The following is a 17,898-nucleotide window of genomic DNA, read 5'->3' on the forward strand; positions in this document are numbered from 1 at the left end:
GGTGTCTGTTTGCCTCCACGTGCCTTCGGTAGGATTGTCCCTGGACAGTGTCTGTGGCTCTTGGGATGCTTTCGGGGAATAATGGGCACTGTCAAGGTGCTGTATGCTGTGTCCTGCTCTGCTTTCTGGCTGTTTGATGTTCACCTCCTTCCCTTTCCTGCCCCCAAAACCCTGTTCATGTAAGGTGGAGGGCCCTTCTGGTTGGCTTTTTCAGTCTGTCTTGCTGGATACCTTGAATATCATGTTCTTTGAGAGCCCTAGTCATTTATTCCCTGCCTCAACCTGACCTTACACCTCAGGAAGGGTAAGTCATTCATTTCTCTTTCTCCGTGCTTTTCTCTCCTCATTTTTGGGAACTTTCTTGCCAGATTTTTCTGGGGGATTAAATTGGATTTATCTAGTTGCAAATCACATTATTTGAATTCACAGATCAGGGCTTTATCCACAGCTGCAAGTCTGTCTTGAGTCTGTGGCTAAGGAAACCCATAGGATTTTTCCAGTCAGCTTTAAAGGACCTCAATTTCTGGCCCTGCTTTTGTATAGGAGGATGGCCCCAAATGGCATTATCCAGCTCCGGACATGCCATTTCCACTTCAGACCCCTTTCTTATTCCTTTGTGCTCTTTTGCTTCTGTCTTCATGCTAAGGTGGTTCACTGGCTGCCTTGTAGCAAGATTTGTATTCGGAAAGGCAGATGATCTGCACCGGAAGAGCAGGACCTTGTCTCGTTAGAGTGCTTTTTTCCCCACACGTTAGGCAAGGGAGCGAGAGACTGAGATGAGACCTGTCTTGCAGATATCTGCTCTCAGGATGGCAGCCAAAGTGCGTTCCCCCTCCCGCTGCTTTTTGGATAGGAACACCTATCGCTGTTTCATGGCTTGTTTGGAGAAAGGCGATGGGGCTGACCCAGCTCTGCTTAAGTAATGCTGGAAATGTCACCCTTCAGCAGTGGAAATCAGCTCCTTAACAATTCAATGGGCCGCAAATATCTCTGTGTTGGCAGGTGCTTCAGGCTTATGGACAAGAAACGCAGGAGCCCTGCGCTCTGCACACGCAACCCTCCCTCTTCCCCTGAGATCCCACCAGGTGTACCCTGGAGGAGAGGAGGAAAGAGAAGCCCGGCAGCATTTTTACCTGCCTGGACCAGAGGGACTATGTTTGTTGGGACACAGATGAACTGCCCCGCTGACGCTTGGCGTCCCACTGCTGAGGTGAGGGGTCTGCGCAGTAGGACTGACAGGTTGTCTCCTCTCCAGACTCGGAGAGGACAGAGGAGCACTGCAACACAGTTGTCCATCTTCCTGGAAACTCCCCGTCTTAGAGGATGTTATTTTGATTTTATTTTATGTACATAAAGCAATTATTAAAGAAAAGGAAAGAGAGGTTGCATTTTAAGCAGTAGAAACTAAAGCCCTGAGCTGGTTTTTATCATGCCTCCTGTTCTCTTTCTCTCCTGAATTGACTCTCTCTGGATAGCAGAAATGAGAGGGAAGCTCCATTTAAATGCAGATTTTAGGTGTTGGCCAAGAGCAATAAATAGCCCTCTGCTACACAGATCAGACAAACGTTATCAAGTCTCTTTTCCTATGAAGGAGAGAGTTTATGTTACTAGGGTTTTTTTTCCCCTCGATGAGATCCTTTTTCCTCTCAGAGTAATAGCACATTGAGGACTTTTTGTTTTATTTTTAAGCAGCACTTCAGAGATTATAATGGAAACACAATCCCACCTGTTTCTCCACCGGAGCTATACTTGACAGCCTCGTAATGAGGAAGCTGGCAAATTTTTTGTAATTTACTGTATTGACAGCCTGAAGGGTTGATACCGAATCCAGCAGAGGGGAAACTTGCAAAATAAAGCAACTTTGCAGCCCTTTTTAATCAACTGTTCCCCACAGATGAACCTAGTTACTCTTGTTTCTGAGCTAGTTTGGGGTGAGTGAAGGCAGGAGGTGTTTCAGGTGGGTCCCAGATGCTGATGGTGGTGCAGCCGGTGGGAGAGCAGTGGGCGAATGCCCAGGAGCAGGAGGCTGGGGGCGATTCCCCTCGAACCTAGGGCATCTCCTGCGGCTGGTGTGTCCTAGCAGGACATCTGCACTTTGAGGAATGGTATGTTTTGTGGTATGTCTTTGATATGAAGGGTTCCTGGTTTTGAGAACAAGAACAGATCCATTCGAGTGCTGGGTATTAGCTCTTCTATGCGAGTTCCTAAATCTGGTGGAACTTGCATTACGATTTTTAATTTGAGAGTCTGTTTGCTATGGGAACATAAAGGATTTGGGGAGTATGTTTGTAGTATAAATTAGAAGAGGTTGTAGGTGTGATCTTACCTGTCAGAGGAAAGACCTGAGAAATTATGGGTGGATTCATAACTTTTTAACTTGGAGGGACAGACTCCAGAAAGCGAAGTATCTTCTGTTTGCCAAGCCAGTGCTTTGTTAAATCTGCATATTCAAACCACCAGACTAGAGATGGCAGTTGTGCTTTTGAGTATGGCTTTACATCTCAATGTTATAGAAAGCATCTGAGGAAAGTTAATAAACTTAATAGGGAAAGGTCAGCTGAACACTGTTTATTGTGTAGTATAGAAACCTCCCAGTAGCATCTGTTCCTGTTATTGTTGTAAAAAAGCTACTTCATTAGATCCTGGTAGCATTATGGATGAAGTAGCTATGGGTAGTAAAGCATGCCATCGTGCTAGGCTTGTCGATGTGCGTGTGTGCTGACCCTGGCTAGCAGGGGCAGCGCGCTGGGGGGCCACGTGGCTCAGGGGGAGTGGGAGAACGGAGACTTCTTGCTCTTTTAGCACTGTTTGAAACCCAGCTGAGGATGGAAAAATGATTGAATTCGGTGTCCTCTGGTGCATTTAATAGGATGAGTTGCTCTATCTCAGCTGCACTCCAGGAAGACAGCTGTCTACACCGCTAAACCCATGCAAGCAGACAGCACTGCCTATCCCCCCTTGTGAGCTCTTCCAGAAAAACAGGAGCAGGGCTGAATTGTTCAGGGAGGAATAACCTTCCTCTTCCCGCAGCGGCTTCTTCAGGGTGAGAGGAGAAAAGACTTTCAAGTATCTGCCTTTCATACTGCCGTAGCTGTGCTCTGCTTAAGTGGAGTGAAAATACTACAGACAAATGTCAATACACCAGGCTTTTCCGTCCGTGTGAAGGCAATCTGCCCTGCATGGCCAGGTGTGTACTAACATGTGCACGTGCACACACGCACACACAACCACACATCTCTTCAAAGACCCCTGATTCCTGCCTTGCCCTCCCCATCGCGTTTGCCTGCCTCTGTGGGGCCGGAGAAATCACGGAGGGGGATTTCTTATAGGAAAGTAATGAATGAATTTGTTTGCCTCAGAGGGGTGACTGCTGTCATGTCATTTAGCATTTCTTTGGCTCCCTGTAGTCTGGTGTTTTGCAGATGTCTTTTTTGTAGTTCTTGCTGTCCAATCGTTAACTCTGAGTGCTTAATTAGAAATTTGTGTTTGATGGACATTTGCAATTGAAAAGTCACTTGTTGCTCAAATTTTTCAGCAGCTGTAACCTAACTATTTTCAATGAATATACAAATGGATAAACTCTTTCGGTTTGTAGCCCCTTGGGTTTGCGTTTTTTGTGCTAGTTGTTATGAAAATTTGGGCATATTGAGTTAAAAAAATATATGTTTATAAAAAGGATATTTATCTGTTATGATCAGAATGTCCCATGGGAAAAGATGTTTCCAACCAGCTCTGAAGAAATGCTCAGCATCTGTTAGTCCTTATTGACTTCGCTTGAAGTTGTTTGAGTCTTAGTCCCTGTGAAATTCTAATGGCGCTGAATCAGGCATCACGGACCCAGGTGCTCCTGACTACCTCTGAAGGATTTTCCTCATGATGTGTAGAGAAGGTACTTTAAATTGGAGACATTTATTATGACGGGGAGGAGAGAAGTGATTTCTGAGGCTAACAAAGTTCAAAGACTTTGCTGTAAGTTTTCAGGATTGAAGGTTTACTTGATGCATCTTCACATATTTAATAGACAGGAATAGATGAAAGGGGATTTAAATAAAGATTTTAGTTCATACTTAATGATGCTGCTATTAGATGAGCTTTGGCACTGCATCCCAAGACATAAAGTTTTAAAATCAACCTTTTTTTAAACATTAAATGACCTTTTTCATCCGCTAGCTGTAATAAATAAAGATTAGTTCAGCCTCATTACGCAGTCCATTCTGTGGCCTGGTTTAATATTTGGCAAAACTAACTAGTCTCCCAAAATGCAAGCAGACAAATTTTGTGGGGGTTCTGCCGCGAGCCCCGCAGGAAGATGGGAAGCTGTAATGTAGTTTGATCAGTGGCTGGTTTATGCGAGTGCCACCTCCATCATGGGATTCAAGCTGTCTGGCTGTGTCCCCTGTGTCATATAGTGTGAAAAGTAACCCAAATTTCCCTTTCACTCAAATCTCTGTGGGGGCTTGTACTTGTAGGGAGAGATCTGCGTATTTTTTCCCTTCTGCTGCATGGATTTGAAGGTGGCTGCGGTTTGAAGCAAGAGTGACTGAAAACTGGGACGTTGAAGGTCTCTGCCTGCTTGTCAAGCTGAGCTACAAAGTGCCCGTGGCTTCCAGCGAGGGCTCAGCACCCGACCCGTCTGCTGGCAGCTGAAGCAGAGCCTCTGGCATCTGCAAGCCTGGTGGGCATGAGGTTGGGGTGGCTTCTGCTCGGTGCTTTAGCAGAGGACAGCAAGCCCCGATACCTGTTCCCACTTGTTCGGATATATTGCAATTAAGGACCTGGCCAGAGGTGAGGGCCTCCTTGCTATTCCTGCTGTCAGGGAGGGTAACTCGCCCCCAGCTCCCCCTTGCCTTCCTGGGACTGAGCAGCCGGTTTTGTTCCCTTCATTTCCGCCTGACTTGCTTTTCTGAAAATTGCCACTTGCTTCTGGGCTCTTTCCTCTTCCTCATGTATTTGCTCCTAAGGCTGGCTGCAAAGTTCAATTGCAATGAGAGCTGAGCAGGGAAGGTTTCTCCCCCACCTGATATAGGAAAATTTTCAAGATTTCCAGAAAGGGGGGGGGGGGGAACTTTCTTGAATAGAGACAAAAAAAATCATTCTGCAAGTGTTTGTGCCTAGCTGACCTGAGGTAATTATTTTAAATGCTTCAGTCTCAACTCTTTATTTTTAAAATGAATCTAACTGTATGTTAATGGAAGTGAATTTTGTTTGAAAACTGACAACTGAAGAATTGAATATTCTTGAAAACTTTTGATTTAATGATTTTGAAGCTTTAATTGCAAAATATTAAATCTAAGAAAGTTGACATACACTGCCCCATCACTGGTCTTTCGTTTTGATATGTCAGCACCTGGAATTTAACAGGTATTTTGGGATGTTCATCAAATTGAGTATGTTGCTCTACTCTCTCCTGGAAGCAGAGCCATAGCGCAAAGCTTGTGTGGAAGCTTCAAGCCGTTTTGGGGCTTGAAGCTTTGCTAGGAAGTGGAAAGAGGAAATGGGGCTTATTTAGGACTTTCTCTTTCTTCCATTTCTGATGCTGCTTTCCTAGAGAAGCAGGGAGTTCATGAGCAAGCTGCTTGTTTGGGCACATTTCTCTCCTGACTCCTTTATAATTAAGAGTAGTCACCAGCCATATCAACTTAAAAAACCTGTGATCCAAGCTCCTGGCCTTAGAGGAAAGCACAACCTTTTTGCTTGCATAATGAGATTAAGATTAACTGTCCTAGCTTTGCAGATAATGATGGTGCTTGCGTGTTAGAGGAGCAGAGGAGATGGTGCTGCCTGAAGGACTGGGACCGTGTGCCAAGACATCTGTGCATATCTTACAAGAAGTATTGCTGTATGTTTCCTTATTGGTACTTAGTTCCATTTAACTGTCTTAAAACTGGGGAAAAAAAACAGGAAAAGAAGGTTCCCGAGTGGATCAGTATGTGTAGCCCTAAATGTGTGCATCCCTTTGTCTATAGCTGTCCAGCTATACATCTGCGCGTATGCATACGCACACTATCCTCTGCTTCCCCATGCCCAGCTAGTTGTCTGGCACTGATAATGCCTCCTTATATGGGGGATATACAGTAGCTATATCAGATGCTCTGGTCAGATGATTGCAATCAATCCGCTTAAAGGGGTTAAGGAGTTTCTGGTCCATTTGCTGTGGGCCCCTGCCCAGGCTGTCCCTGACTGCGGAGTGCGCTCCTAAACGTCCTGATGCAGAGTACATCACGGTAGCCTGGACCGCCTTTGCCTAACTGGTGGATTTGGTAGCTAGCTATTTTCCATGCCATTTATTTTCTGATTCGCCAACAGTAGCACACAAGGTAAATTTCTTGATAGGCCTTAAGTTATATAAGATACAGGACTGATCAGAAGTCAGTTTTTTAGGTGCCTGTACTTAGAATCGAGCTAAATATCTGTCTCCAAATGGCAGAAGGCTTTTCCTGTTGCCACTGCCCATCTGCCTTGACTTCTCCTTGCCCTCCTATGTACAGGTGTGGTAAGATCCTGCCTGGATTTCCTAGCAAACTCCATTTGTTTACAAGTTAGTAAATGCTAACCTGCGAAAAGAAGAGATAGGGAGAAAAGGGAAAAAAAAACAACCTTTTGTACAAAGATGATTTGTTTGCCAGCTGTCCATATACTCCAGGAACATGTTAAGAATAACCAAGTTGTTAAAACTTTATTATATCGTGTTTTAGCATACAAGATTGCAGTGAGGGTAATATATACCAGACCGGAGCGTTTCTCATTCGAACAGTTCCCATGGTCACGTCTGTATGTGCGTATGTCCATGCGTAAATCTATAGTTAGGTAGAGATGGCTTTTGCCCTGTGCTCTTTTGTCTTAGCAGTTCTGGTGGTGTATATCGTGACCACAGTTCTGGGGTGTTGGAGGAGGGCTGGAGGAGCGCACGAGTAACCATATGGGAAAGCAAATGGCTTCTCCAAGTTTTCCTGTAAGCTTGTGCACTGTTGCCGTTGCATCTCTTGGGAGCTCTGTGTGCTCACCCATGAGGATCCTCTTCCGCCTCCAGTTTATCTGTTTCAGATGGGGCGATGGGAAGCTTAATGCCTTCTGAAGTAATGGCCGTGTGTGAAATGAAACGTTCGATCTTAAGGACTATTTTGGGACTCTCCTGCCAGGCCAGCCTGAGCTGTGAATGCCTGGTTGCTGAGCCTGTGGGTGAGGCAGGTCTAGAGCTGTGTCACGGGAGGGAAGATCACACGGAGCCGAGTGAGGGAGGCTGGGAGAAGAGCCCCAAAATGGGGTGCAGATGGTTTGTTGGAACTGGTCTGTGCTTTGAGCTTTGGCGCTGGTTCAGAGTAAGCCTTGGGATAGGAAAGCAAAGGCAAGAGGAGCTGGTTTCGTTGTGGGGCTGGGATGTGCCGAAGGCTCCCTGTGTTGGTGGCAGGGAAGGGTGACTGATGCCCGTGCATGGCGAGGACCTTGGGGGCACGATCTGCCCTCTGAGGAAGGGTTCTCAGTGAGAGCACAAGATGACGGCATTTTTCCTACTTCAGCCAGAGACAGCAACATTGTGAACGTGTACGAGCGAGGGGCTAAAATGAGGAGCAGGAGATGGAGACCAAAATGGGAGTCCTCTGGTTCAAGGTCTGACACTCAACAGTCTGATGGAAATCCGCTAGGATCTTTGGCTCTGTAAAAAGAGCCGCCCCTCACAGTGGTGTCGCTGGTGAAGGGGAGCCCATCAATCATGCCCCTACCAGCATGCCTCCTTGGAAGCGTGGCATCCTTGCGGCCTCATTAGCTAATTAGCAGAGTCCCCCGTTCAGCAAGTGGCTTTGCTGGCTGTCTGCATGTCCTGCAGCCCAGCCCAGATTCTCCTGGGGACAGAAAACCCTTCATGGCTCAAAATGTATGACAGCCTCCCACTCTGCAGGGATAAGGAAGAAGCTTCCCTTGAGGTCAGATGGTAGCACAGCTGCCTGCCCTGGAGTTTCGGGAGTGCTGCCTTGCCATGCGCTGATGAGCGCAGAGGAAAGAGAAAGCTAGCAGTCGGGATGGACTGAGGGTCTGATGAACAGCACGGTTGCTGTGATGGAGACAGGAAAGCCAACTGGGTGATTGTCAGGGAGGCTTTGGTCACAGCTGGGGATTGCTTCTATTTTTTTTTTTTCTTCTTTGCTGATTATTTCCTCTAACTTCAGTCCTGGTTAACTGTGTCTTCAAAATATGTGTATGCTTGGTCTCTGCCCCCATCCCTTGGTCTTACAGAGGCACTATACCTCCAGGTAATGGCCAGTTTGCTTTATTTCAGCTGTCAGTCAATTTACATGTTTTTTTCTGTCTCTCCCTGTCTTTAAAAAAGAAAAAAAAATTCTACAGAAAAATGATGCCTTTCAAAGCTTTAACAAGGTACCCAACTGCTGTAGTTCGTTCCATATTTCCCTGACACACAAAGCAACAGAGCCCCACTAATCCCTACATTGCCAACCTACACAGTGCAGGGCCTGATTCAGCTTTGAGCTGGGACTTGCTTTACACCTGAGCAGTTCCTTTGAGTGGCGTCGCTCCCTTTGGAGTGATTTTGGAAAGGGAAGATGAGCATTGGTGCCTTTCTGATGTGCACAACAAAAAACAACGCTCTTCCTCCTCAGATAGGATTGAATAGCTGCATGCTGGAATGAGATCTCGTATTAGCAAGGATAAGCCTACCGGGGTGCAGAAAGTTCTGCCAGCTCATAAAGAAACACTATGATTAATGCTTGACTCCAATTTCTTTTTTGCATTCTATCAAGAAAATAAAAATAAAAATAATACCCTACGTTATCTCCCTCTGCCTAACACAGATTTGAGTGGGTAGGCCCAGGAGCTGAGTTCAAGAGTCAAGTGCTTTCTGTTTGAAAAATATTTGTCCCTTCCCACCCACTGCTGCCCACTTGCTTCCTGAAATATTCCAGCTATGAGAACTGCTCTGCTGCTTCGGCGCTGCGCAAACGCGTCGTGGAACGAACGAGCGGAGGGTATTCGGGGACGTCATTCGTGCGTCCCGCCGTTAGCCCATTGCCCGGCCCGGGGCCGCTCCGATCGGCGCGGCTGGACGCCGAGCGGGCAGACGCCAGCTCTGCCACCGGCGCTGGCTCGGGGGAGCCTCGGCGCGCTGCGGCGAGCAGGCAGGTAGCGCAGCCTCCGCCGCAGCGATCTCGCCGCCCCCGCGTCTGGCGAGGCCTGGGAGGTGGGCGAAGCAGACGGAAAGGCCGCGCGTGGGAGGGAGGGAGGGAGGACGCGCTAACAATAGCTCCGCCGGGAGCAGGCGTGCCGAAGCGGCAGCTGCGCGCGTGGCCGTGGCACGCCTGGAAGGGTGCTTGGAGGGCCCTGCCACGCATGCGCCTGCCAGCGAGACCGGAGCTGACCGCTGTCGTTTCCTCCCTGCTCTCCCCAGCTGCCGTGCTGGATGACCCCATGGAGTGCAGCAGAGGGGAGAGGCTCTCCATTACCCTGGCGAAGAACCGCATCAACCGCGCGCCGGAGAGAGCGGGGAAGGCCAAAGTGGAGGTGGACATCTTCGAGCTGCTGCGAGACAGCGAGTATGAGACAGCAGAAACCAGTAAGTACCCCTGGGCACAGCTGAGCCTTCCCAAGCCCTGCTCTCGGCGAGCTCCCTACAGGTGTCCAGTCCTCCGCACTTGCTCCATCAACAGTTTCCTTGTGCTCATTGGAGATGCACGGGGTAAAAAGCACCGTTCTGCTCCTCTCTCAGCGCTTGGAAGATCAGCACGTGTGTTAGCCTAGAGAGTGGGTCTCTAGCCTTTGCAGTGCCCCAAAGACCTAGGTCTGTCCTGGCTGCCCGAGTGTGTAATAGGGTTTGCTGCTGGGCCTCCTGGGACGCGTTTGCTGCCTGGAGGCCCGGAGCAGCATCCCTTCCAGCGGATCGTGAGACCTCTAGCGGCATTCACGCTATGTTCGGGAGAAGGGGAGCTTGCGCGCTGCCGACCCCCGCTCTGGTTTAGTGCTGGCCACCCTTTTGCAAGCGAAGCCTGCCTGAAGCACGCCTGCTGCAGAGCGGTGGGGCACGCAGGAGCTCTTTGGGCTTAGGGAGCAAGCAGCGCTGCCTGCTCTTCGTCTGAGCCGGTAGTGCAGCGTTGTGCAGGGAGCCCGGACTCGGGATCCGGGTCCCACAGCAGGTTTTGCCACCATTCAGTCCGGTGACTTGGGAAAAATGACTTCGTTCAAGGCGTGCATCCATAAAAGGAGGTAATGATAGAGGAGGCATTGCTCCTCTGTGCAGCAGTTCATGGTCTGCAGGTGGGAGACACTGTGGGCGAGTTCAGTGCGATTACATTATTTTTAATACCCCGCTGAATGCTGCGTGTCGACAAACAGGATACCTCTTTCGGCGCTTTAGTCTGGCAGTGGATTTGTCTACACAAAGTGGAATTTTCAAGTCAGGTTTAAAATCATGTGCGTTTAAAATGAGCTATTTTTGAAAGAGCAATATACATTCTGTGTTGCTTTAAACTTCTTCGGTGCAAACAGATTCCTAGTATAGGTGTTCCTTTGGATGCCCAATATGTCAAGCCATGTGCTTATGAACAAAAAAAACTTGATTGTCAGTGTCTCGCAGACCTCTCAGGAGCCATAATTTCTACGTGTAAGTGGGAAAAATCCTTTGCAATAGGATAATTTCCCTTTAGAATAACGTTTAAGGCAACCTTTAGAGTTCAGAGGAGGGCTATAAGTTTTTTTACAAGTTGGCTCGAAAAACCTGGAGAAATCATTTTAAATAACAGCAATTTTTGACTAGTTTCCCTGCGGCTCTTGGTTCTGTGTAATCTGTAGGGTACCGAAAAGTTGTGGTAGTATGTTGTGTTTATAAATGGTGCCGGGTTTTTTTCCCCACAGCTTTGTCCTTGATCCTGCAGTGCTGAGCGCCTGTATGTCTGAAGGGTCGGATGGGCTCCCTGGCGCTCAGCGCCACTCAGGAGCGGGTCTCGGGTAACTCGCCGAAGGGACCCTGCGAGAGCGGCAGATCACTGCTCCCTTTCGCAAATTAGCATGCGCGCTGTTAATAGAAGCATTCAATTAATAAAGTGCGTTTCAGCAAGTACCTGTATGTCTATCTATAGAGCCTGTCACCTGTGAGGCAGCTTAGGTTAAAATCATCCCATGCAGCTTTGCAGGGAGCGTTTAAAACAGCAGCTCTCCACCTTTTAGGATTGCTCATGTCTCCCTTTTCCTTGCTCTCTGCATCTGTTCAGGACTGTGCACATCCTGCTTTCTCCTCATTTGGCACAGCAAGAGGGTAAACCCAGTCTCACTGGCCCGGTCACCTGTACCGGGCAGAAGGGATAGAGAGAGTCTCTGTGCGTGTTTCCAGGTCCATTCCCACTTTTCCTCCCCAAGTATCCCAAATCTCCCAGCAAGCCTCCTGGGAAATGAGGAAATTGCTGCTTTTGTTTGCTTTACCCTTTTGTGTCCCAGCTTTGAAAGAAACAGTAGCATTTTTAGTTCTGTTCTCTTTCCTTTCTCATAAATCTTCTTTATGTAGCCCCATTTCTGTTATTTAACTTCTCTCAGGAAACGAGCCAGATTGCAAAGTGACCCCAGAGCTGTGGTAAAGATCTTGAGCTGGATTTCTTTGTCGCTTGCACCCATGTAACGTTGCTCAGAAATATTCTTTTGTTAAAACGCTTTTCGAGCAGAAAAATACTGATTTGTTGAGAATGAAGTATTTTGCAAGGATGTGTTGATTTCAGCAAACATGGTGTCTTAGGAGAAAATGGAAATGAGATAAATGAGAAAGAGGCAATCTTCCATTTTGAATTTTCACTTGGTGATTTTCTTTGTTTTGTCTACTTTGACTTATAGAGTATAAAAAGTTAGAATTTGGAGCAAAATGTTTTGATTTTGGTGAAGTGCGAATTCACAGAAAATTTTGCAATATGTTATTTGCCTTTTCTCCTGAGGGAAAAATGTCTTGAAGTATTTCTCATGAAAAGAAAAACCTGGATTCTGCATGGCTCAGCTGTTAATGTCACTGAAGTTATTCTTCATTTATACTGGTAGCGGAGGAGAATCAGATCCTTTAACTTAAATTTCAAGGCTATCATAGTTTTCTAATGGCTGCCTTCTCAGCTTTAACACAGCACCAATGCTTGTTATTACATATAATATTAATAAAAGTAGTTTAGATGTTTTAACCTGTGATTGCAAAGCTGTTACACATCTGTTGAATACTGTTCTCAAATTTCACACCCTTTGAATCATTCTTAAATATCACAGCTAGTATGTTTAGTTGACTGTTGCGAGGAATGTTATTACATCCCATCAGTGATTTTTCATATACAATCAATGCTTTCATGGAAGTACTCTGTGAGTTAGTTTTTTAGTGTTGAGCTATTTTGCCTTTCTTTTCTTTTCTTTTTCTTTTCTTTTTTCTTTCTTTTTTTTTTTTTTTTTGCTGACTGACTCAGGCACCTTACTGTTAGGGGAGCACAAAAATCACAATTCCTACAGCAAGTAAAAAATGAGCTGATCTTAATCACAGTCATGCATGATTTGCTATTTCAGCTTTGTATATGAAGGAAGATAAACATTGACTGATCCTGTAAGCAACATCTGTAAATTACTGTGTTTTGAAATGAGTTTCTAGTGAAAGGATATGGATAGAGCTGTTTTGCCATTGTAAGTAAAGCCTGTTTTCTCTGTGTTTGATGTTTCAACTCCCTTTACAGAGATCCAAAATGGCTTGTTTAATCATGTCTTTATCTAAAACACCTCATTCCCTTTGAGATCCAGGGAGGGACAGATTTTCCACTTATCACCCTGTCTCCGATTGTCTTATGCATTCGAGTCTTCTAAGACGCTTTCTGTTGCTATTCCAGACATCTCAGGGCAGGTCAGCAGTTAGAGCAAGCAATTAGAGGAGTTTTAATTTTCATTTATTCACACAAACGTTTCAAAGAGCCTGATCTGTCCGTTCAGTGACCATTGGCTCAAATGCGGTAGTAACCGTCTCGCTGTTCTTGTGCTGTTGTTGGATTGCACGCAGTCCGCTCCAGGTCGCGGGTGGTTGCGGGTTCCCGTTAGGACCCGCGGGATGCTTGGGGAGCAGTCCTGGCGCCACGCTGCGGGAGGCACCCTCCCCAGCGCCTTCTCTTCATGCACTTGGCATTTTTAGTATGAGAGCCGAGTCCTGACCGTTGCCTGTCGTTCAAGATCCTCTGATGTGTTTTGCAGTCATGGAAGTATTGAGGTAATTGCATACCTTCCCTGCTCGTTTATTGTCAATTAGAGCCGGGAATCGTCTTTGCTTGCTGTTTCAAACCCTTGCACCAGGCAGCTGTATGCAGTGAAGGAGATGCTGCGGTCTGCGCCGCAGGGGGATGCTCTCCCTGGAGCACTCTCAGCCCTGCTTTGTGCAGGGAGAGTTGATGTAAATGCTTGCAGAGCTGAGCAGGGAGCAAGAATATATCCTGCACAGTATATTGCTTATATGGCATCCATATGTTGAAATGTGAACAGACTTCCACGGCAAGGGTGACACTAGCACCTGTGGTGTTCTGGTTAGTTGGTGCTATCTGCAGGATGGCGCCACTGAAGTCTGTGCAAGTTATCAGGGATGAATTTTTGGTTCAGGGCTGACATTCCCACATTCCTGCAAGTGTTTGTGTGAATCCACAGCGCAGGATGGTAGCAGGGTTAAGCCTTTTCTCCCTGTACAGACTAACAGCGTCAGGTAATGTTCTGAAATAGGAAATGTGTTTGGATTACAAGAGAATCTCTGCCAACATGGTCTAAACCTCTGCCTCGGGCATCTCCGCTTTGTTTCCATTCATTTTCCTCATTTCCACTGGATGTTTCACCCTTGGAGTGATAAGCTGGTTCTCTTTTCTCTGACAGTTGTTACAACTCTGTTGCTATGACTACTTAACCCACTTTCTGTTCTTGGCTGCCAGAGACAAGAGGAAAAGTGTTTGCCCAACTTTCTCCTGCATGCATGGCAAAATTTCCCCCAGGACTTCTGCCTCTATGTCCTGTGGATAAACAGGACCCAAAGCAGCACCTTCCTCCTTGATGCTGAATGCAGAAAACCAAAGGGTCGGGTGCAGCCTGGAGGGACTGATGAGTGCTGCTGAAATAGAGTGCAGGGTTTTCAAATTGCTGGTGTTCTTATTTAAAAAGAACTATTGAAGAGGTGTAAGTGCCTGTAAATTTTTAAGCACAGAGGAAAAGCAAGCGCTGGATTCCTTTGAAGATGCTGCAGAAAAATATTGCTCAAGTGCTGTGGCAGGCTGAGATGGTGGAGGGTGAGAGCGTGGAAGGAAGAAAAACCCAAGAGAAGATGTTTGCATATCATTGGCACTTTCTGTAAGAAGTCAGAGATAGTAGTATACCTAGGGACCTGGTAATATAGAGAGCTTAGTAGTTAGTGCTTCTTCAGCCTGAGTCGTTAGTAGTCTCACGCAGGGGCTGGTGGTTAGCATAGGGTGTGTTCTTAGCTCTTACTCATCAGAAAACCTCCATTACCTTTCCAAGCAGAAAGGTGAAGTCCAGGCCTTGGGGAGAGAAGGTCATTGAGTCTTCCTGAACTCCAAGAGCAGCTCCTCTAGGTGTGTAGTGAGGGAAACTGCAGGGCAACAGTGGTCGTGGAATGGGACGTGGGGCAGAGAATTTCTGGGTTTCTGGATTAAATTTGTATGCCTTGCTTGGGCTAAACATACACTTCAAAAAACAAAATAAAACTGTAGGTATAATTGTATTCAGTATTCTCTGTACATACAAGGTTATTTTATCTTGGTGTTGCAAAGCATGGATTGCTTCTGGGGATGGCTCTTTGTTTCTTTAGGATCTTTTACTTTTTTAAGTTGGAACTTTTAGTGCTGTGGTGGCCCGGTGATATTTTTTGCCTTCAGTCAGCATTATAGTAAATTCAAGTTTCTCAGAGCACTTCGCAAACTCATATTAGGCAAACCACTTCATTGCTTGTAAGATGAGAGAAGGCATGTGCGCACTGCCTCTTTGAGGCACCTAACTTGAGAGATTTTAGTTGCAAGCCTACCCACAAAGTCATTAAAGAGAGGCAGGCTGCATGTGAGAGCAACTGAAGCTGAAGCGTGTCTTACAAATGCTGACTGGTTGCTTGGAGGTAGCTGTCTCCTTCCACTGACTATAAACTGGCCTTCTAAATCAGGTACCTACACTTAGAGGCTCACCATCAACTGTGCGAGCATCCTTCTTATTTCTTTCCTGTTTCTCGGATAGAGAGGTAAAACCAATTCCCCAGAGTCACAAACCAAGTCTTCAGCTTTGGCCTCGTGTTCTAGCCGCTACACTATAGAGACTCATTGAGTCTAAGGCCAGAAATGACCACCCTGATCATCTGGTCTTGTCTTGTGCAGAAAATGGGCTGTGCACATTCACCTGCTGAACATTACATTGAGCCCCGTAGCTCACTGTATTAAAAAAAAAAAAAAAGGCACAGTATGCCCTCATTTGATGTCCAGTCTTGATTTAAAGACTTCATGTTGATAGAAAACCTGCTATGTTCTGTAGTTATGACTGTTTCGATGATTAATTATCCTCACAGCAAAAAATATGTTCTGGTATGAATTTTTCTAGCTCCTTTTCCCAGCCGTTGAATCTAGATAACTTTTTTTACAATCATTGCAAAAGCTTGTCTGACATGTAAGCCAAAGACCTAAATTAGGCATTGTGCTCAGCAACAAACCAGCCATTTGATATTAAAGAGACAATATCTTCAAAATCTCAGCTTTCTGCTGCAGTGATTTGGGAGTTTTTGCAAATGAAAATGTTGCGAGATTGCTTTTTCCAGGACTGATAAAAGCTTGTGGTGCCTCGCTCCTGCCCCATGGCATCCTCTTTTCTCAGAAAGGATGGTTGAGCAAATGTGGCTGTGTGTATCTGTTGCTGCTGTAGCCTCTGCTATCCAGTTAGAAAGGAGCCGCGTGTGTGGCAGCACTGAGCCGGGCAGGTGGCCTGTTCTTGCAGAATAAGCAATGGCCCGGCGTCTTGCAGACGACCCTTGCAGAGTCCTGCGGTTCAGAGGCTCTTGCCTCTGTCTGTGAGGCTTTGATCAGGCAAACTGCTCTAGAGGAGCATTTTTGAACCATATGTTTGATTTGAGTTCCAGCAGGGAGGTGACACCAGCTGGGTAGTCCTTGGAGTGCCATTTGGCTAAATTTGTGCTGTGAATTAAAAGAACAAAAAAGATCGCAATTTAAACTGCAAAGCTTGAGAGGAGAGATTTAACTTCTTCATTTTGTCAGGGTCTTTTTATTGTTCTACTAACCTTGGTGGCGTGGAGCCAGAAGATTAACTACTGCTAGGAAAAAAAAAAAAAAAAAAAAAAGAAAAACAGTAATGCAATCCTTATTACCACTAAGCTCTGAAGAGGGTGAGGGAAGAAATTCATTCAAGTTTGTTTCCTGCGATACGATGCTTTAAAGCTAGGTCACTGCTGTGTTTAGTACCTTCTATAAACTGCAGTTAATGTTGTCCCTGGAGCAAAGCAGATAGGGCTAAAGAGGGGTGTTTTAAAAGTGGGAGAGACCATAGTTCAGAGTCAAAGATACAAGGTTACTGGGGCTTGGGGATGAGCTCCGGTGGGATTTGGAAGGGCTAGGGAAAGGTGGAGAGGTGACCATCATAGGCCGAGTGACAGGGCACTAGAGGGATTTTGTGGGCACAGAAGTGGTGGGGAATATGTTGTGTGAAGGAGGAGAAGACACTTTGAGTGTCCTTTGTAAGGTAGGTACTGTAGATAGTGTTGCCAACTGGAAAATTGAGGATAAAGACATCTCATCTAATACATGTTTCCTCTCTCTGGTGCCCACAGTGTGCCAGATTCTTCCAAAAGGGGTGGTAGGTGTCCTAGGACCTTCCTCAAGTCCAGCTTCGAGCTCTATCATCAGCAATATCTGTGGGGAGAAAGAGGTAAGTGGAAATGTCCCGTGTTGGAGTAATTCTGTGCCGTCGTGTTGACTGATGGTGGGCACCAAAGCCCTTGAGCCGAGAGGGAGCAGGGAGGGGGTAATGCAGGGGCAGAGACTCGTCCCTCCCTGCAGGTCTGGGGAGGGAGCCGAGTCGCCTGGGGGCACTGCAGAGACCCCGACCTCGTTCCCTGCATCCCCAGCTTTCCACACCTTTTCCTTCAAAAGGAAGGCACTCTCGAGCGGGCTGCGATCGCAGCAGTGCTTTCACACTGTCTGCTGGGCGTTGCCTGGATTCCCTAGGAACTCTGCATTTTGCTGGTGATTTAGTAAGCCTGGATTAGGTTTTTAATTTACCACTACACCGAGCAGCAATACCTTCTGTGCAGATCCCACTGGGACAGGCTTTCTGCACCTTTGGGTCTCATCTTGAGACTATTGCTCCTATGCCGTGGTCCAGCTACGGTCTCGCAGCTCGCTGCAGTGACAGCTGCCTTCCCCTGGTCCTGGGTCTGCCTGTTGCATGTCTCATTCAAATCTGCTATTTTACTTTTCTGTCATAATTTCTATATGTGCACACCTCCCACTTTCCATTCGTGCTCCCCAAACCCTCCTTGGATGACCTCCGAGTGCCACATGGTCCCCAGTGTATTCTGTCCTCGTGTCACAGCTGCAAGGCAGAGCACTGATGACTTCATTACAGACAGGGAAAGTGACCTTCCTGTGGTACTCCAGGACGTCTTTGGCAAAGTGGAGGACTGAACTCTGCTCACTGTAGTTGTCATCTCTGATATATCGTCCTTCCCGTGATCCGTTGTGGCTTGTAATGATCATTTCAGAATTGATAGTTTGGTCCAAACTTCTGAAATTCCTTTAATGCCTACATTTTTGCAGCTTCTTCCCTTTTCTGTGTCTCTCTCATTTCTGTCTCCCTCCTTTTTGTTTTCACCTGCATCACCTTTTGCTTCAGCTATCCTCGCATGCAACG

At 46.6% G+C, this 17,898-nt stretch overlaps 1 protein-coding gene across 1 annotated transcript in view; it reads left to right on the top strand.

Annotated features, from left to right (window-relative positions):
* GRIK4 (glutamate ionotropic receptor kainate type subunit 4) overlaps nt 1–17,898 on the top strand; it is a 218,513-nt gene that overhangs the window by 126,905 nt on the left and 73,710 nt on the right. Inside the window, exons 3-4 of the mRNA XM_067310109.1 lie at nt 9,401–9,565; nt 16,817–16,914. Coding sequence (XP_067166210.1) covers nt 9,401–9,565; nt 16,817–16,914 — 263 coding nt within the window. The remainder of the gene's footprint in view (nt 1–9,400; nt 9,566–16,816; nt 16,915–17,898) is intronic.

Source organism: Apteryx mantelli, chromosome 23 (genome assembly GCF_036417845.1).
Source record: "Apteryx mantelli isolate bAptMan1 chromosome 23, bAptMan1.hap1, whole genome shotgun sequence".
Taxonomy (NCBI): Eukaryota; Metazoa; Chordata; class Aves; order Apterygiformes; family Apterygidae; genus Apteryx; species Apteryx mantelli.